At 35.9% G+C, this 21375-nt stretch overlaps 1 protein-coding gene across 3 annotated transcripts; it reads right to left on the bottom strand.

Moving 5' to 3' along the window:
• Nucleotides 1-479: 479 nt before the first annotated feature.
• Nucleotides 480-19648, bottom strand: LOC106714999 (PR domain zinc finger protein 1). Of its 3 annotated transcripts, none has more exons than XM_014508175.2 (9): nucleotides 19297-19648; nucleotides 6635-6704; nucleotides 5365-5628; nucleotides 4926-5042; nucleotides 4647-4688; nucleotides 3981-4129; nucleotides 3758-3858; nucleotides 1448-3673; nucleotides 480-1224 (listed from the first exon to the last, which is right to left on the bottom strand). In XM_014508175.2, exons 2-9 carry the CDS (start codon nucleotides 6641-6643, stop codon nucleotides 875-877), a joined length of 3258 nt encoding a protein of 1085 aa, XP_014363661.2. In that variant the 5' UTR covers nucleotides 6644-6704; nucleotides 19297-19648; the 3' UTR covers nucleotides 480-874. The 3 variants fall into 3 exon arrangements, with proteins under 3 accessions (XP_014363661.2, XP_014363662.2, XP_014363663.2); XM_014508176.2 differs by lacking the exon at nucleotides 19297-19648 and adding an exon at nucleotides 10491-10602; XM_014508177.2 differs by lacking the exon at nucleotides 4647-4688.
• Between the last annotated feature and the right edge of the window lie 1727 nt (nucleotides 19649-21375).

Below are 21375 nucleotides of genomic sequence, written 5' to 3'. Positions count from 1 at the left end.
TTCTAGCGTAGGGATAATGTACACGATTTGTCCATTCTATTCTAAATAACATTAGAATTAAACTGAAGCATACACGCGCTCACTCTCCACTATCCATCTCCAATCATTATATAGGAACGATAATTTTAAAAATACTACATGAATTCTTTTCTCATAAAATAACCTAAAAAAATTTAACACATACAAACGCGCTTTTGGCACCTAATGCTAATTTGAGATTGAGTAGTTTCGTTTGTTTGTTGATTCTAAAACATCTAAGCCTAAAAATATCTTCGAAAACGCGGGCGCGAAATATTAAAAAACGCCAAATATAATGGAGAGTTGTTAACACTTTCTTTGGTGAGATAAAAATATTGAAGATGGCAAAAACATCAACAAACAAATCATTAAAAGATAAAGTTAAATAAGAGTAACATTCATCAAAATTATTTCCGAGTCAACGGGCAGATATAAAAAAATATTTACATGCAAACGTCGGTTGAAATATATACAATAGATATTTAAATTAAATAAAGTCGTCGTGAAATAAATTTTATATACAATAGACTCTACTAAGACTTAAAATTGAGCATTAACGTAAAGGCAGCGAAAACCTAACTTAAGTACTTCAAAGCCTAGGGAAATACTTATTTAGTAAGAAGTTAAGGTAAGTACTTAGTACTTAATGACGTCGCGATTACTTACTTATACCTATAGTTTACAAAAATTTACAAATTAAAGTTCATATCATAATCTCATAGCCACTGAATGAGACGAGTCGAAGTGTCACTCGCACGATTGTCTCTTTCAATATAAAAATACTTTCGTTTGATCACAAGACTGGAATCACATGTTGCGGCGGGGAATCTCACGTCCGACAGGGACGCGGCTGCGCTCAGGTGCACTCAATGATGAGTGGCTGGCTCGACTCTATCACGCTGGGGCGCGTCTCTCCCGCCGAGGAGTAGTGCTGCGGCGCCGGCTCGTGCTCCTGCCCCTGCCCGTGCATCTTGCGGTAGGGCTGCGTGTGCTGCGCGTGCTGAGTGTGCTGAGTGTGCTGAGTGTGCGGCGGGGACAGCGGGCCCGGTGCGAGGTGCGGTGTGGTGGAATGCGCGTGACCACCAAGCGCGCCTTCGCCTGCCAGCAGCCGCGAGCCACCCACTCCCGCGAGGCCCGCCTGTGAAGCGGAATGCACCTCGTACGCCTCGTGCCCCTCTCTATCGTGGCAGTCTTTGTCGATGGAACCTGCAAAGTGCACGCGAAAATGAAATCGGTCGCGTTTAGCGAGAGCGCAAGTGAAAGTTGTGGTTCACCTACGAAGAGAAAGTGCAGCGGGCTGCAGTCGCTCTCGACACTCCGCTCGGTAATATTCACTCTCCATATTGCGATTTGTGTATTAATAAAAAACTATATATTTTTGATTTAAAAAAATGCAAGTGACTAATTAACTTAATAAAATAATACATACCCATGCATTCAGTGTTCGCAGCGTTGGTGATTGCTAAAACTTCTTCGATGTTATTGGGTTTACAGCTTGTGGTTTTCCAATGTGTTCTTAGTCCGGATGCGCTTATATATTTTTTGTCGCACCCCTGGCAGACGTATGGTCTGTCGTTCGTGTGCAGCCGCTTGTGAAGTTTCAAATGGACGAATTGAGTGAACTTTTGCATACACAAATCACAAGCATAAGGTTTTTGACCTGAGTGTAGTCTTAAATGTGTCTTCAAATTTGAAGTGGATGAAAATCTCTTCTTGCAGATGTCGCACTGGTGTGGTTTTTCTCCGGTGTGTACGAGATGGTGTTTCTGTAAGTGTGCAAGCTGCGTGAAGGACTTATTGCACACGTTACATTTGAACGGCCGTTCCCCGGAGTGTGTCCGCAAATGTACTTTTAAATTCGAGAGTTGGCCGAACGTTTTACAGCAAACGTTACATTCGTAGTGCATTTTTCCATCTTTCTTCTTTAATGGATACGGCAGACTTCTGTAACCGCGAGAGGACTGTGAGTTTGGACTCATCGGGGCGACCATGAGACTGCAAGTGCCATCCGGACTCATGCTGCCGTGTTGTGGTACAAGTTGACCATTGACATTTGAGTTTTGTATTAAACTCAATTGTGAACAGTTTTTAAGTGTTATAACGCTGGTCGAGGAGGGATAGTGATGATTGCTTTGAGCGCTTTGTGACCTTTCATACTGATGAGTGGAAGACACGGTTGGCGAATAGGTGCTAGGCGGTGATCCAAGTTGCGTGATAATAGTAGAGTTTGGTGGCGAGTATAAATTGTACGAGTAATTTGGGTAGTGACTTTCGTATCTAGTCTCTCTTATCTCGCGTATTTCTCTTATTTCCCGAATTTCTGTCGTATGTGGGATAGAGTGCGGTGGGGACGACGAATAGACTGACGTAGCGTTGGGAGCCGGTAATTGTTGTGGTAAAGGCAGCAGTGATGGCAAGGGTGTTAAATTAGAACTAGAATCAGGACTGCAGGCGTTCCCGTACCTCTGACTTTTTTTGTATGAATATGCCATTTCAGTAGGGGACGATGGTGGTGGCGTCGCGTTAGGTTGTCGGCGATTAGGATCGTTGTTATTTGTATCGATTCTGCTTCCAGTTAATATGGTTTCCAATATCCTTGTGTCAGGCGGTGAGTATCTCATGAATGCTGGTTGCGGTGTTGGAGATATCGTACCATCTTCATAATAAGGCTTGTTTATAGGAACAACAGTATTTTGTGACGATTCTAGGACTATTACAGTGGAAGTAGCCGGGTCGCGCCTGGGCGGAGATAAGTTCTGTGGCGATAAGTTTGCTACGTCTTCCGCAATAATCAGTTCTTTTTCACTGTCGCAGTCCATGTCCCTGTGATGCTGGTATTGGTATGCCCTAGGCATTTTAATTTTAACTTTTCTGTATTCATTTCTATGCATATCTTGATCCATTTTTTGCACTATAACAGTCTCTTTTGGTTCATTTGTTTTATTCGAGCAATCAAGAACATAGTTGGAGTCTACGTCTGAATCGCTGGAATCCTCGGGTGGTGTAAATTCGTCATGATATCCATTGCTGTGGTAACCTTCATCTGACCTTACCGATCCGTCATTGGGCGTCAGTTGATGTTCATAGTGTTGAGCACTGCAGTGCGTTAGACCTGGCGATTTACTCCCTAATTTGTCCTGGTGATGTAACATCGGTGAAGGTCCTCGCATATCTCTCATATGTATGTTTTGACCTGGTGACCTGTTAGCATGTAATCTCGGATTATCGAGTTGATGTATAACTACATGTGATGTACTCTCTTTGTGTTGATGAATTATTAAAGTTTGATTGTCTCTGTGGTGCATTTTGACTGGTGATGGGGGCTGCATAAGACCATTGGGTGATAACGTTCTATGTTCACTGGCCATTTGAATATCATTTGTTGATTTGTGATGCATAATATTACCCGATACATCAGTTCTTATAATTGTCCTTTCATTCTTATTGGTTATTCGAGGATCTTCACGTGGTGTGTAATTTTCAATGTGTGCCTTTTCAATAGATTCACGTTTTATTCTTCGGCTAGGAATATCAGCTTCCAGGAGTTCTTTAGGGTTTGTTAAGCCGAGCACGTACTTCATGTGGTTAAATGCAATCTCGGGATGAACTGGAGCAGGGGGTATGCCATATGCTTTTTTGATAGTTTCCTCTTTGCCTGTGAAAAAAAAAGTTCTTTAGTAATCGTATTTTTTTTTAAATGACTACCTCTTTTGAATCTCGATTTAAAAAGAGTGCTTACAGATGGAATAGGTTGCTCTTTCAGGGTCGATATCGTATCCTAGCCTCGTCGCAAAGTCTTTGCAGTACCATACCATTAATTCTTCATTTGGCATAATGTCTCTGTAAATAAAATAAGTGAAAATATGTTAAAGTTAGATTAAATTAATTACGGAAATGTGTAAATAGTGACACTTCAAAAGTTAAAGTGATTTAGTAATAGTTCAGTGGCTGTAATGTGTTACCTGATTGTGTAGAAGTATATGTGCTCTTGATGCTGGCAAGCCACGAGGTTCATCACGGAGAGGGAGTAGGCAGAGGCCACGTAACGCATCCAGTTTGCAACACTCGTGTCCGATCCGTCCAGGTAATAGTAATCACTATCCTTAAATATCTATAAGAATAAAATTGACGTTGTTACAAAAATTTTAGCTTTCAATTCAGAGTTTAAAAAAACACAAACAGGGACTTCCGATTTCTAGATATATGGGTTTTGTTAGTAAAAGTTCTTTGATTAGCTAAATACTGAATTTGATGTGAAAAATTTCGAATTTGAAGTTATAGAACCTGTAATAGAGCTATAAGGTACAAAGGTAGTGTGATGAATGTTGTCATAAGCAATATAAGCGTGGCACGTGTTAAGTATTTGCATCGCGCGTGCAACTGATAGCGGCTACTTGCGATGTATCGGGAGTCAAGGACGAGATGCAAAACTCGCGTGTTATGTAGACGAGGAAGGTAATATTTTTGTATTGTACCGTTTATTCAATTTTTGCATGTTTTAAAAGTTTAAAATTAATCTAATAAGTTATAAGTATGCATGCGTTTTTATACATTGGTATAATACATCGTTATTGTTTTTATTGGAAAAATACCGCCACCATATAAAAAGTTCTAAAGCCTATTCTCACCTTAATATTTCCATAAGTATGATGTCTGACAGTTTCCTGTACCTGGCCCAACATAGAGAGGAATAGGTTAGTTAGAGAAGAGAGTTGTGCATTTTTATATTAAAGCTTTGATATGTTGTAGTTTTTCGTATTTTGCTTTTAGCTAAGTAAGCTGCGGAGAGGAAATTTACACTATTTACAACTAGAAGCCTTAACCACGTTCGAATTGGGAATAGAATATTTAAATAAGCAGAGTATAAATATTTGCGGTTAATACTAATTGTATTAAATGAAACTCACCCTCCAATAGTATCGCCAGGAAACTTTATCATTAGGTTTGTTTGGCGTTCGGGTGCCTTCGAACGGGCCGAAGCGTGTGCCGCGGGGAATAACGCCCGTACTCCATACTCCTTCGGTCTGGAATAATTATTGATGTAAATTTTAAAATACAACTAATGATTCATTTAATGAACCAAAATAAATTCCCGGTGCTAGAAAGGCAGCCAACAGCAGCCAAGGAAGTATAAAGAAGTAAATATGCTACATGTAATATGACGTTTCGTCTGATTTGTGGGACACAGACTCCATTTCTTTATTTACGTATATTCCCTATTTTCTCTTTACTTGCGATAATTGGGAATGACGATGGCTAGTGTTGGTCGCATACAATCTGGTGAGCTAGTCTGTTAACCACTTTGTAACTTGCCATATTTTTATAAAATATCTTCATTTCTCTTACCGGTGTATTAGGAGTTGATAGCACTACGGAGGGTCTTAGTGCGAGGCTTCTGGGTAAGGTCTTCTCGGCTCTGTTGGGGGTCCCTCTCTCGCACGGCACGTCAGGCACTATGTATACAGTGAGCCTCTCAAACTCCTCCTCCCTCATTCTCGTCACATCGTAAGCGCCGGTTCCGACCACTGCTGCGACCGATGTAGCACTTCCGCCGCCCGGGCTACCGGTGCGGCCGACCACAGTCGTGCTCGGAACTTCTTCGCTTGTTGACTGTAAAAAATATTCTAATTTTATAAGAGAACTCAAAATTAGAGAGGAGTCCACATGTTACTAAGTAGAAAATTCGCTTAGAATGCAAATTAAAGTAGATTAGAAGTATATCAAACTATTATATTATTTTTTTCGTTTGCTCCTAATATGAAATATGAGTTTCCAAGCCAAAAATAAACAGTAAAAGAAACAAAATAAATCGTACTGTTTACGTTATTGTTACGATGATTTTTGACTATTTTCAAAATATGCATCATTTGTGTGAAGCTTTTGAAAAAATAATATAAATAATATTATTTTCAAATACATAATGGAAAAGAAACTAGCATTTTGTTCGAGGAGATGTATTGTTGATTTAATGCGGAATCAAACATGGTTTATCATTTCCGTGTTGTGGCGAGCAACAACATATAACAGTGTTGATGATTACTCGACTAGACTGAGGTTTTGTTTGCATACGTCTCTACATATTCATTGTATTATCTTAGTCGATACTAGCAAGCTAGAATCCTGCGCTGTGCGTAGAAATGGAAAGTTATCGCACAAAATTAGTTATAACCTTTTTAATATTATACCGCAGCTCATCTGTAGCATGTCGTAGGTAAAAGCGAAAGAATTATGTTGATTTAAAGTATTTTTATGCAAAATAATAGGTCAGGCAACGAATAAATTTGGATTCTCGAAAATATGCAAACGAACTGCATTTAACCCTTTTCCATCTGCACTCTTAAAGTAACAATAGAGTATGAGTCGTATAGTCTGGGGTAAAAGGTTTACTTTGGCTAAATAAGAGTCGAAGAGTGCTGTTCGATAAATGGGCGGTGCCACTACTGACCCAGTTTTGTGATAAGTGCGCACTTTCCAGTGCGCACTGACTGCCCTGTATGCCTATTTATATTTTCCGCAAAATTAAATTTTTCCTAACATATTTTTCTTCCTAAGGGAGCTTAAAATTTTGTAGTTTTTTTTCTAATTAAAATGATTGATATAGAAGGTCAATCCTTACCAGTCTCATTTTGAAGGTATACAGCTTCTTACTTCAGAATTTTCTTTTTGTTTAATATAATTATGTGTACCTGAAAAGAAAAAAAAATGTTTTTAAATTAAAAATAGTACTGGAATAAATAAGTGTTTAGTAAGGCAGTTAAAAGCAGTTTTTATAAATTGATTTAAATCTTCTCTAGTACAACATTGAATATTTGCCAAATTGGCACGTTGAACACGGAATCGAGTCTCGCTTACAAAAGTATACAAGATTCTAAAGATATAATTGTGAAAATATATGATAAAGATAAATATTTAACCCTAGAAAAAGTTAAATTAAAAAAATGAATTTTAAGTATATACAAACAACCTAAAAATAATATAATCAATTCAAAATAAACTAGTAGTAATACGAAAATTCTATAGTTCATATATTTTATAAATGCGAAAAAATGCCTAATTCTGTAACCTTGCAATGACAATAAATCGGTAAAATAAATCTTACTTTTACGTTGAATTTAAATTATTAGTTTATTAATTAGTATATTTTTCTTCGATGCATGAGTAATCATGCATTTGCATAAGCAAAACCTTCGATTAAGCAATAACATTAAATAAAATAACATTCTTATTACTAGGTTCGATTTAATAATTCACAAGAATTTTACCTATAAATGGCTCTCAATTTTAACATTTGTACCGTAAATGTATACAAGGCACAAAATGCATCGTTAAATATACCAACAATGTTCCATCTTACGCAATCGTGTGTAATAACCGGTGTGAAACACAAACATTTACATTCTCAGAGGAAAGAACCATAGATCGAAACCTTAATGCATTGCCTACATCAAACATATAACGATTGTTAAACGAGTCATAATACTTTCAGGCTAGGTCAATTACCTTGTACCGGAAAAGTCTGAAAATATAACGTTACTTATTACTATTGCTAAACGAAAAATATTACTAGTAATAAGTAAAAATTAATTGGACGTTAAAAGTACGTATATAACCTTTTCTATAATATTAAACAAATGAAACTGAAATTTTTTTTTTAATTACTGAAATTACACTAACAATTAAAATATCCAGTAAGTAATATTTTATTAACTTATTGTATTACTTTGTTCTTTAAAGTTGAATATTCTCCTTTACTACAAATCATGTTGCGTTATAAAGTTAGAAGTTATATAACTTCAAATAAATAATTAGATTTGATGAATATAGTTTACACAATATTATTTTTCTGGTTCATCTTTTATCAATGTAAGTAACCTTGAACACTGAAGCAAGATGAGTTTACACATACCTATGGCAAATCATATGTTTATATAAACCGACTAGAAAACCTTGTTTACTATGATAGTAGGAATTATAGTTCCTTACATACTTAGTGTGCAATTATAGAGATTTTCATTTTCATTACATTTTTACAAAAATTAAACTAAAAAACTTTATTCTGAAATTCACTAACTTTGTCTATTTTTTCACAAAATAAACATATATACAACTTTAACCCCTATCTCATAGTAAGAGAAAAATATTTATATGAAATGGACAATCGTTTATTGTTGAAAATGTAAAAACATAATTTGAATTACATTTTATAAATAAATTAAATCTTTAATGTATCAAGTTTAGTAAAATCACGTTTACTTAGCATTGTCATCGATTATAATATATTTAATAATGCATGCAATGCAATAAGTGCATCTGTAGGGCACACAGTCGCACGTGACCAGCTGGGTTGCATAACGCGCGTCACAGTATGATCGCACACGACTCGATCTGCGACCCCTACCACATAGGGACTTGACCTTTAGACTGCCTTAATGTGGACCGTTCCTTTGCCATCACATTAGAGAAAAAAAATTAGTTGTTTTTTTTCTTTATTTACGTTACACACACTATTAGACCTTAATTAAAAAGAAACAGTAAAATGTTAATGGCCTTAATTTAAGTAGCATACATTTTTCGTAAATATCTTCACTTTATTCTGTAGACCGTTAAGAAATTTCCTTTTAAAATATTGAATTTTGCTTTTGTATCTCTACTCTTTGTCTACTAATGTCTAGCGTGCCTAGTCTAGTCTCTTAATGGTTGGTGCATATACGTTATTCTATTCACAGTTTAATATTTTGTGGGAGTAAAATGTAATTGTTATATTTGACCAGGTTTGTAGGACCTATTATACTACGCATTCATTGCCAACGAAAATAAAAAAACAATATATCGACGAAAACGTAGAATAAATTCATATGTAAATCGCGGATATATGTCTTGTCTCTTTGATAATTATCTATTAATTCATTTATAATAATGTCTCACCATAGTTGAAATGTCTAATTCACTGAAGTGTATGTCTTATCTGTATTAAATGTTCAGTGTCATTCAGTTAGGCGTTAATGGAGACCGTAACTGTAGGTATCGAAACTTTTAATAATTCATATGCACATCCCTTTCACTCTGTTTGAAAAAATAGAGACAACAATATGTCTTAATACAAGTGTCACGGCAGTGGAACTTCACGGTTATGATAATGAAATGCATCGCGATATCGCTATATCGGCGCGCGCGCATCAGGAAGTTAGGCCTTGGTGTGATCGTGAACTTGCCCTATGCGTCGCGCTGCGCTGACGTCGACTGTGCTGATGCGCTAACATGGTAACACGCGATGTTTTTTATTCACACATTATGTAAGGTTATTGCAAATGTGTATATTTTATTTCATTCATTATTTTACGATGTTCATATACAATTATGAAATGCTTAGATTGTATGGAATTATTAGAATAATGAAAACTATTAATAGTTCCTTTTCAGTTAATTAATTTTTGGTTATACGATGATTTTTGTTATGCTTACATAAATTAATCAGCCCGATAGTGCATTGCATAAATATTTCTATTTTTATTGCATTTGATATCTTATGTAGCACACAAATAAAAATTATAATTGCAGGACGCGATGATTTTTAATGATTTAATAAAAAAATGAAAATGACTGATACATTTTTAAACAATTTTATTTTCTTGGCGAATATAAAATTGTCTCTTTATACACGAAGAAATTATTTTATTTGTCGTACAAAGTCTAAAAAATACTATTAAATTTAAGACTCTGAATAAATTCACAATAATAGGATAAATGTTTAAAAAGGATTTTAACATGAACAACTTCATCATATTTATCGTATTTCAAATACCTGTTAAAGGAAAGATTATGTGCCACGAAAGGCAATTAAAATTGATGTTTATTAAAAAAAAAAAATTGTTAAATTTCTTTGGAATTTATGATGGTAGGAAAAAATGAGACACAATTTATAATAAAGGAATCATAGATATAAAATCTTACCTTTAGAAACATGAAGTAATTCGATTTGTCCATGATATTGCTAAGAAAATTTGCACATGCAAGTGTGCAACGGGAACTAACCTTGCAGTCTAATAATAATTTAATACGCCAATATTTCCACTACAAATAGACGGAGTACCGGCTAGATAAAGACCGTATGTTGCCTACCGCTGATGCGGAATTAATACGTGAACTATTATCAAATAACACCAGTAATGAGCATGTAATGTTGGAAAAAAAATTGCCTCGATGACGTATTTTGAATATATTCACTTAATAACGTTTAAAAATCGAAAAGGTTTCCAATAAAAATCATCATTCAAAAAAATAAAATCCATTTTATCATCTCTCAAAGAATGTGAGGAATGTTGAATTATCGTTTTTTTGTGTTTTTGATCTCTTAAAGTAGGTAAATGAAAGGTGAATTAATAATTGAAATTTGGAGTCAAATCTTTATCAGCATCTAAAGCATGGCATTAGGCTTCAAATCTGTGTAAAAATCTAACGTTTTTGATACTTACAAAAACTTTGTTTAACGCATTCTTGACGGAAACGTTAATTGTTAGTTTTGTTATTGGTAACAAACGAGGGTTGTTGACCGGCCGACGTTGTGGCGGGAGTCGCGCGGTATGTGATGGTGCCGATGGCTGGCACTGAGAGCAGCGGGCTCGGTGGACACAGCGGGCGCATGGCGCGCGGCCGCCGGCTGGGCTAGCGCGCGGGCCGCGGCCGGGCGCAGCGCATCGCACAGCTCCGACCTGCCCCACGTCTAGCGGCGGAGCGCTTCGCACTAACCGCTCGTCGCGACGCTATGCCGACCGACCTAGATGCACTTTTACGACGCCGAGAATGCAATCGACACACATATTCGCGTCTCGTTCCGATAAACGCATCGACGACGAAAGCAGCCCGTGATGGAGAATGCGGACGAATTTGACAGCGAGTGCAGCGAGTGCGTCACGCTCGCGCCTAGTGCTCTCCTGCTAGACGCGAGCGGGACGGCGACGGCGGCGCGGCGGCGTCGCGGCGCGGCTCGGCGATGCATTCAAGTTCATTACTTCCGTAGTGTGGCGAGCGGCCGCCGAGCGCCCTGACCGTGCTCCCGATCCGAGCCCGCACTTTATTGATGATCGCCCGCGTCGTCGCGGGAAATGCAACTTCTTGCAAACTTTTCTATTAACTTTTCAATCATTTCGAAGGCGATATACAGACAGACCGTGAAAAGCTTGCATAACGGGCATCCATTTTTCAAATGCAGGAAGGAACTTTGGTTGCATTATTAATGCACTTTCGAAAAGTTAGAAATTTTGAATATTTTATATTTCGTTATTATACTTATACAATGTGAATAATAATATTTTACATTGATATTTTTGATTAAAAAAACTAATTAATTAAAAATATATTAGAAACAAGGAGCTGGGTGGTAGCGTGAGAACGGTAGCGAAAGCCGCGCAGGGCGGGCGGCATGCGGTGCGGCGGGCGGCGGCGTCTCCCCGGAACACGCTTTCACTCTCGCGGGTCGTCGACACAGCCTTCACGCACCCTTACCTTCGACTCTCGAATCATCCTTAACCCCCCATTCAACTCCTTATTAGATCTCACTTGATGGCGGTCGACGCAAACATGGGTTCAAAAGTCACCCTAACGTTTTACATTTCGACCTGTGGTAAGGGTGTTTTGCCTCCTCGGCAGGCACGCCACGCCGCACCCTGTTACCTACCATTATCCAATATTGATTTCACTATTTACAGTCTATAATCTGTTAACAGATTCAAACTGTTCGGACGTGGAATAAAGGACTCGACGGTCACCACGAGTACACCGTTATTAATGTTTTTAGAATTTTGCTATACAAGTAATGGAATTAAATATTCAGTTTGATTGTAGGGTTTTTTTTTCAGTTTTATAATAAATTAAATGTTTCATATTATTTGATTTTCGTCGCGATAGTGAAGTGATCACATGTTACGTTTACACATCTTAACAACCATTGAATTCAATATAACCAGTACCAACATAGTTTAAAAATTACTTAAGTTAAATTGTATATAGATAATGAATGTTGGTAAAATATATCACGCCACTTTAATAGATTGGTGGTGATTTTCTAACGAAATTTTCATTTTCTTTAGTTTGGAGAATAATACATAATCATAAATTTTTGTAGTGCGATATTTTTTTTTTGTATATTACTTAATTTACAAAGTAGTTGTAATTTTATTTATCATTGAATGTATAAATCGTTACAATTAAACGGGTTAAGATTGTATTGTGAGTAGTACATTAGTCATGTTATTAAAGGGGATCGCCAGACAGTTAAAGAACAATTTAGATTGTGTATTCGCTTAGGGGCTAGGGGGGACCCGACCTATCCTAATGTATGCCCTTTTCTGGCAGCTGACGACCTATCGCAATATGTAAACTGTTAACTGTGTATATGTACGTAGATGTACTAAGCCTGACACAATGCAGTAAAATTTTTGTATATGTCAATGATAGCTATTATGTTGTTTCAATCGCTGTTCTTTACAAAAACATTTTAAAATAAAATATGATTTTTTCATGAACTGTAATTTTTAATTAGTTACCTTGGTTAACTTTGTAGGATCTTATAAATTGTTTATCAGAGTGTAAAGATTTGTAAAGCCCTTTATGATTTACTAGAAATTAATCAAAATTGTGACTTCAAATTTTAAAAATTGCAATAAAGCCTCAAAACTATAGTTTTGCCTAATTGATGATTTTTTTAAACTCAAATTCAAGTTTAAAAAAATGAATATTTGTGATATCAGAGAAACTGAACGTTTGAATGGATTTTTTATGTGATTCTGTAACATTTAATTACTTATTTCAATGATTTGGTATTAATTAATAAAATTTGGAAGTACTTAATCTTACACCACAATATTTCTAATAATTAAATGTGAACAAGTGTTATATCAATATAAAATAATTTTACACTTAAATATAAAAATCACAACCAATTGGCGGTCAATTAGAGCGTGAAAAGTGAAGCGCATCAAAGAAAATGCAGTTTTCCAACGTCGGCGGAGGCTTGTGCGCGGTATCAAAACACTGAATCTTCCGGGGTGAACGGCCGCCGTCGGGCGCCTCGTCCCACCGCACCCGCCGCACCCCCCGCAGCTCACTGCGCTAGGCCCGCCGCCCGGCGCCGCCCGCCGCCCGCCGCAGCGCCTCCTCTCGCTCGCTCGCGCCGGCCACCGCGAATAAATCGCACGCTCGTGTGTGCGAGGAAATGCGTTCGCTGTGCTAGTATTGGGCACACGGGTCGATGACACCTTCACCAATTTTCCTTAGGCTTACGAAATCTTTTCAGATTCTTTGTTTTTATTATGAGCTTTACGTAAATTACGTATAATTTTTTTTATTTCTGAATAAAGTGAGACTGAAATACAATGACCGAGCTTTTTTAATAATAGTATAGTAAATAAATATTATATTGCAGCAATTTAAATTCACTCGCCTTATTATCTATTTGATTGACTATATAACAGACTATTACTGTACTATATTACTATACTAAATTATAGTACAAAGTGAAGGGGTAACTACAAAGTTTTAAAATCATACTGTAGAGGCTCGAATTCCAATCAGTTTATAAGACAGCCTTTTCATTATCTGATTTTTGGAGTTATTTTCAATTACACTTACTACGGGCATACAGTGTATTTACACTAGTCTTGATATTTTTTATTTTAAATAGTTAAATATTTAATTTAAATTTTTCTTTTGTTTGAAATCCTAATGATATTTTTTTTGATATTTCAAACCAGACAATTATTTAAAAATTGACTCAATTCAATATTAATCCAGTAATTTGGTTATTGTGATTTCTTATATTTCATCATAAGCATTGTTAGACGACATATATAATTTTATATTAGGAGTACTTGATGGTAGATTTGATATGTTAAAGTACAAAGTGAGTACGGATGGATGTCCTGTGGTATAACCAATATTGATCTGAGCGGGTGCAACGTATGGAGTAGGGCCTGTCTATATCTGTGCAAGTGGTGCCCGCAGTGCAAACTCTATTTCCCCCTTCTTGGGTAGGCTTCAATACTCATTCATGCCTTTTTTCCCGCTCTATCCGGCCGCCGGCTCATAATGCGCTCCCGCTCGGGATGCTTCCGTGTTGACGTCTCTACATACGCGCATGCACTAGACCTAGCCCAATGCAGCGAATTTTGCGTAGGGTCGTTGTCCTCGCCTGCCTATATCCGTACCAAATTTACAGCTGTCTGACAAAATGTCCCGATGAATTTATTCAATATTCACACTTAACTCAACACTTATTTGCTATTTCCTCTTATAATTAACCGATAAACAAAGTTTCTAACGTAATGTGTACAAAAAACCATTTGTACGAAACGTGTTTTATATTTTGCGTAGTTTACAAGTACAGTTTGAATAACAACGGTCCTGACGTTTATTGCGGACCCCAAAAGACAATGACTCGCTAAAAAACGCCATTTGTGCAAATTGTATTTTTTTTCGCTTAAACTAAATTTGTAAGGTTTCAGACCTTTTTAACGACGAGACAATAAGATAACAATAACAAGTAAATGCGCAAAAGGTTCAAGCAATAATTTAAACAAAACATAATGAGTACGAATAAAAAAGTTGCCTTGACTTTTTGCTCAGTTACTAGAATTCACCAGGCTGATGGTCGAAGTTCCAACATAATGTTACAGCAATAAATGAGATGAGACCCTAGGATAAATTCTAACAATATTTTTTAAAAAGGTAAAGGTGTGTGCACCATTTTCATCCAGTTGTAAAACAATTATCTAATATGTTATACTTTGTGTTAATATTGAACTGTTGTTGTAGTAATTATTGAATTTGTAAGGAAAAGTTATGATGAAAAATATTCTATGCAAAAAAAGTACTTCTTAGCACGTGGCATGTAGTTAAAAAGATAAGGTGAGTCTTCGTAAGAGATTATTAGCCAGTGATCGTGGGCATGTAGATAAATCCAGTGCACAGAGGTGTGAAGTGGTAGTCTAGAATGTGGCTAGGGTCAAAAGCCGCGCAGTATGTCAGCGTTTAGTATTCCGTGAGCCCGGGCCCCGGCCGGCTAACGGGAATTCTCGCCCGTCTACACCGGCCTTTACTTTCATCGATCGAACGAACCACGGTTTACTTTCTTTTGTTAGCTTCGACTTCGAAAATATTGTGCTCTATTTAATGTTTGTATTTTATTAATTTTTTACATTATTTTTTATGTGCCATAATTAGCAATAAATTCTAGCTTACTTCAGTTTTTTTTTAATATTCTTTTTTTTATAATCACCTTAAGAATATGGTAAAAGAACATACAAGTCACCTGCAGAATGTAAAAACCACAATGACAATGAAATTAAACGGTTGTCATGGCAAAAAAATGTGAAAAGAAAGGAACAAGTGTTTGGTTAGAGCGCAGGTAAAGGCGAGCGAGACTCCACACCGCATTGTGAGATGACGTACCGTTAGATGCATTTGAGTAGCTTTTAATCAAATGCACGGGAAATATGATAGATCGTTTTTAAAGCTTTGTATTCCTTTTTGAACCTGCGGATGTTTGAAAATGTGTTTTGAAATATTCAACTGGTATAGTGGTACCTCGGATTCTGGCTATGATTATGAATAAAAATTGTTTATTTTACACCACAAAATTTTTAAGTAATATAAAAAAGTTAATCGGTGGTTTTGAGTTAAGTAACGTATCTCTAATATAATTTCTTCTCATGCTTTCAAATACTTAAAACTTTTATATTCATAAATAAGATCTTAAAAGAGATATTTCTGGATCCTGTTTCTGATTGGATACTATTGGAGTTAGTTTAACTAAGGGAAATTTTGGAACAAACATACTACTCCCGTTAGTTTATTTTATCAAGAGTGAAAGTTATTGGAATGTTATATTTTAATCTAGTTAGGCTGTAGAATTACAATGTAAATAAGTAAAAAGTAACCACTACAGTATGCATATTTCAGTTCATGAAATAGTTATGTTTATATCAAAAAGAGCAGGTAGTTCCTGTGTGTTCAACTGTATAATGTTACATATGCACCGTTAGAGTGCAGCGCGGTGCATTTGAGCGCGGCTGCGGGCTACCGTTAGTTGACGGGCAAAAAGAAATAAAAAAAAGTAGGGGTGATATCTGCCCCAGCGGGTCGGCGTAGACTTTGATTGGAATTCGTTGTACTATGTTACTATGAATTTTTGTATATTAAACTAGGTATAAAGGTTATTATTTTTTAGTGCAAAATCATTGTTATTGTTAGATAAGTTTGATTCATGTAAAACATAGAATGATAATTATTATAATACTTTCAAAAATGATGGCTGAATATGTATGGAACGTAAGCTCTTAGATTTTAACTTAAATATGTCACCGATCACAATAGTATTTAGATCTGGTCGAAATCAGTATTAAATCCTAATTCTATTATACCTCAAATGGATATATAATTTTATGTCATGGTAGTTTTTGAAACATATGTACATTGTATAGAGTGTGTGTGAATTAAAAAAGTGATATGTAATAGGTTATGGTGCGATAACCTTCAGCTGGCCCCTGGCCACCGGAAGGCGCGCGGCATACAAACTATAAATACATTCACTGATTCAAATGTATGTGGAACACTTCACTATGACATCGATAGCTTTATGACGCTCGCCCGCGCTGCACTTCCTGCGAATTTTGTTCCATATCTCTATCATTATTCACGCAATGTAAGAAAAGAAATAAAAGAACCGTTCACTTTATTGTTGACTATTATGACAGTTTCGCGGAACATACGTGATTCGTAAGGCTTATAAAATTGTTTTGCAACTTTGAAGTCATTATAACAATTTTTAGTTATGACTCAAAAGTTTTTACGTATTAATATTAAAATAAAACAGCTTTTCTTCCGACTCCCACGATCTAATTTTTTAATTTATTCTCCTTTAATAGTAGTCGTAATATTTTAGACATTCCAGAACTACTGCTTCTATGAAAATCCGTTCGGTGGTTTCTCTATTGTGTGGGGATTTAACACTTTATGTGTGTGTCGGAGATAATATCACGTTCATAAATGTAACCTAGGGCATAGCAACTAAAGCTTGAAAATAGTGATTACATAATAGATGCGTGGTCGCCCCGGGCGCGAGGTACCGTTGTCCGGACAGGTTCCAGGTTCCACGCACTACCTCTCCCCGTCCCACCCGCGTCGACCCCGCGCCACGCGTGCCCGCTGTTTACCGAGCATTTACTTTCTACCCATCAAGGACCTTCCTGCTTCTCCCACGTAATCCGAGTGCAAGTGATAATGTAAACGAGTGGACACGCTTTTTTATTTTTATTTCACCTTAGAGCTATAAACTTGTTAGAATTTCTTGGTTGAGGTATATTTTGAGATGATATAAACGTATATATCGTACAGTAACGTAATATAATATAAATACGACATTTTGGAAATTATCTAACCTGATGATGTCACATCATTGTAAGTTTGTATTAATAAAATCAATAGTTAGAAGTATTCTTACCAGGAAGTATTATTTCAATGCATTTTACCATAAGAAAATATGTATATGTGTTTGCGTCATAAAGATTCGAGAACGAATCTTAACTGTATAAATTTATAAAGTACAAGGCAAGTCTAATTCAACTTTATTGTGAGTGGTGTAAACACAAGAATCGCATAAGCGAAAGCTGCGGCCGCGCGATCGCCGCGGTTCAATGACCGACTTTTCACGGGTTTGTCAGCCCGCTGGCTGTTATATCATCGGCGTAGTCAGTGTCATTGCCGAAACACTGCCATGCTTACAAGCTAATTTGCATCTTTTACTGATTCGCATTGAGTTCACTTTTGTTTGTATTTCTTTCGATCTTTTTTGTAGATGCTCGTATATATGCAAGTTCACGTCTTTTATGTACAGCAGCAACAGCTAAGTATTTTACATGTAAATACTTTTAACATAAACGAAAATAAACCTGTTTTGACTGTTTTAAGTTCAGTCGATGACTTCAGAATCCTGAAAGAGGCTATTGACAGATTGTTTGTGACATTACAAAAGTATATTGGAAACATTACGAATAACAATAATTATGTGTGAGAAAACTTACTTAAACCCTATATGTGTTATATATAGGTACAGAAGCTCTTGGTAAAGAGATTTGATACTATAATAGTGTGTAAAATTTATCAATTCATAGTTTAAATAATTAACCAATAAACCTTTCGTAGCAATTAGGTGCGCAAGCGCATGTATATGTTAAGGTTGCAATTCAGGTTGTTGTAATAAGCACGGGGTTACGTAAGCTCGTTGTGAGTAGATCACGTGTGCGAAATATTCGCCTTGAAATTGAACTCCCAAAAGTTCAAGGTTTCCTTTTTGCAGAGCGCGCTCACAACAACAATAGTGAGCGATGTGTGAGTATGTGATGTGCATGAGTGTGTGACGCTAGGACGTGATTTTTTATGTAATTATAGCCCCGAAAAAACGCCAAACCACATGCTACATCTGACACCAGATATGATTTGGTAACGTGAAAAAAAATAGGTTTTTGACAGTCTTGGTAAAATGCTTTATATTAATGTAATTTTAGGTAATTGAAGAATTATTATCTGTAGTCTATTTAGGCCTCAAAAGTTACACGTTCTCGCAGAGCGCATGTTTTAATAATTAACAATAATATAGAAAGGTATAATATATAAATGTCATTAAACGCTATGTGACATGTACATTATATTAGTATTATATATAATATATAGCTAGTATTGTAATAGTGGACCTTTTATAATTTAGATGACACTTAACATAATAAGTTACCAATTTCTACCTTATAAGACATAAATTATTATTTTTATAAACGTATTAAATATTCTATACATTTTAACAGTAATTATTGTCTAATACTTTTAAAGGTTAAATAAATTATCCTTATTAAAGGATATTCTATAAAAAAACTAGTGTTAAATATTTTATGATTGATATTATTTTACTTATAAATAATTGTACTTTGCGTTATACGCTGCCGTTAATAAAAAAAAAATAGTAAATATTATTGTTAATGCCTAACATACTTCTGTAGGCGCGAACAACATTTTTTTTATCTGTTAAAATAAATGAAAAAGTACGATATAAAAAGACAACCAACGTAATACATGTGAGTAAACAATGTTTACATTACATTCTGTTCACTAGCAACGTCTTTACAATCAGTCACGCGTTGATGTCTTTTTATTGAAAGAACGTAGCAGTAAGTACACTTTAATACGTACATAAAAATAAATGTAACATTAATACTGAAGAAGTAAAATTCTTACCGACAGCATAATAATCCAGGTGATTAGCACGTCGAAATAAATCCAGATTCAGATGAGATATAAATCCACAGGAATTGTTTTTTTTTCACTTAAACTTAACCACCTCACAGAACCGTCACTTAAACAATATGTAAAATTAAAAAAAATATTAAAAATAATAAGTCTTGTTTGAGATCTAAGTTGCTTTCAGTGAGACACTGTCGAGCTAGAGGTTCATGTTGGCGGAGCGCGCATCGAGACGGCGTAGCGTGCCGTTGGCTCCGGATAACTGATAAAATGTAGCTCGGTTCACGGTCGGCGACGTCCTTCCTGCGCCTGCGCTCACCCGCGGCCCGCGCCCGCGCAACCTCTTCCGCACTGCGGGTGAACGAACTGCTGCGCAAGAGCGGGACGCCTAGCGCCGGCTCCAACGCCAATGCCACGGCCGCCCGCCTCGCTTCGCTAATGCTCGCCACACACCTTAGGATTTTCATTTACACTTGACACTGGCCAAACCTGTAGAGACAATCAAATAAATTGTATTAGTTTTACGCACAACCGAGTTTCATAATATACATTACTGAACAGTTTTGTCATATATACACTAGGGTTCGCCTATAGATTATGTATGTAAGGTCAAAATCGTAATGAAAACCTAATGTGTGTGACCAGTTTAACTCGCGCCTCGCTTCATAAACACTTTTAACTAATTCTATCTACCTAAGCAAGGTGATCTAGTATGGACTAGGGATAATGATAAATAATCGAATAAAGCAGTAGAGAGATTTTTTGTTACTTATCTTTACTAAGAGGAGTTAGTAACTTGAATATTTTTTTTTATATGAATTTTAATTTTTAATCAACTATACTAACAATTAATGACACTATAAATACATTTACGAAAGTCATATTTAAATACATCATTAGAGACACATGGCGTTTTCTTTATATAAAATATATTTGAATGATACATATTATTCTTAAATGGCTTAATGGTGGTGAAGCGAAAATCTTCTCTAATTAACTTTTTTTTCATATACTACGTTTTGCATAAAATGAAGTTGTTAGTAAATTAATAGGCTACAGTAATAATGTTTTCAAAAGCAACTATGCGAAAGCTTTAATGCTTGGATGGATGTTTGTTAGAAGGCATTTCCAGAACGGCTCAACTGATCTCACTGAAATTTGGCATAGATATAGATATAGAACATAGTCTGGAAGACCACATAGGCTACTAATTAAGGTTTTTATAATTCCGCGTTAATAGAATCGCGGCCACAAACTAGTAGGCGCTAAAGCTTGATACTAATGATGATATTGATACTTTTAGAGTTAATTTTAAGGCGTAATTATAATTTAAAATCATAGAATGTGTACTTTGTTCTAATTTCTGTTGTGATTGGGCGGTCCGCCTACGATTCTAGAGACTATGGATTTAGTACTAGTTAACGCATTGGTGGTCATATAGTAAGTGACGATACATTTCCAACCCTGTTATAGGCAAATAATTTTACTCGTTTATTTTTATTTTAAATGAATTGAATATAACAATATGTATTAATAAAACTAAACATTCTCGTATAAAAATAGAAAAATAACAAAAAAACTGATGTAATAATGTATTTTGCACGTATCCTAAATGACGTATTCAAATTAATCATCATTGATTTAAACAAAACAAGGAATATACAAATTATGTCATTTCCATCAACCCGTTAGGGTTGTATTATTATAACGTTTTTTTATTTTTTTTTGATCATGTCAATCAGTTCGAAGCCAGATGGCTTGGCTCGTGGACTCAAAATTATCTTTATCATAATATGTTCTTTGTATCAAGCAGATAAAAGTTCACCGTATGATCATCAAGATAATAATTTCAAAATTTTACAGTTAAAAAACCTTAAGAGAGGTGATAGGACTAAAAAGAAGCGAAAAAAACACGTAAATTGCTGCCTTTAATCGGAAACCTTGATCACAGATTTGTTTACCTGCCGAGTCCTCATGTTTTTTGCTTACAAAGGGTGGCCATTATGCTTTGTTGTAAAAAAGCCTTCATATAACGGTACCTCGGCCATACAAACACACGTTGCAGTGACAAAA

The sequence above is a fragment of the Papilio machaon genome, chromosome 6 (assembly GCF_912999745.1).
Source record: "Papilio machaon chromosome 6, ilPapMach1.1, whole genome shotgun sequence".
Taxonomy (NCBI): Eukaryota; Metazoa; Arthropoda; class Insecta; order Lepidoptera; family Papilionidae; genus Papilio; species Papilio machaon.
Note: the sequence above shows the minus strand (reverse complement) of the source record. Positions and strands in the feature narration are given on the sequence as shown.

Bases quoted from the DNA above. Each gene is read 5' to 3' on its own strand.
- LOC106714999 (XM_014508175.2), bottom strand. The intron at 4,689-4,925 runs GTGAGTTTCATT...ATGTTGGGCCAG, and splicing joins CCTGGCGATACTATTGGAGG to GTACAGGAAACTGTCAGACA. The intron at 1,225-1,447 runs GTATGTATTATT...TGCACTTTGCAG, and splicing joins TGCGAACACTGAATGCATGG to GTTCCATCGACAAAGACTGC.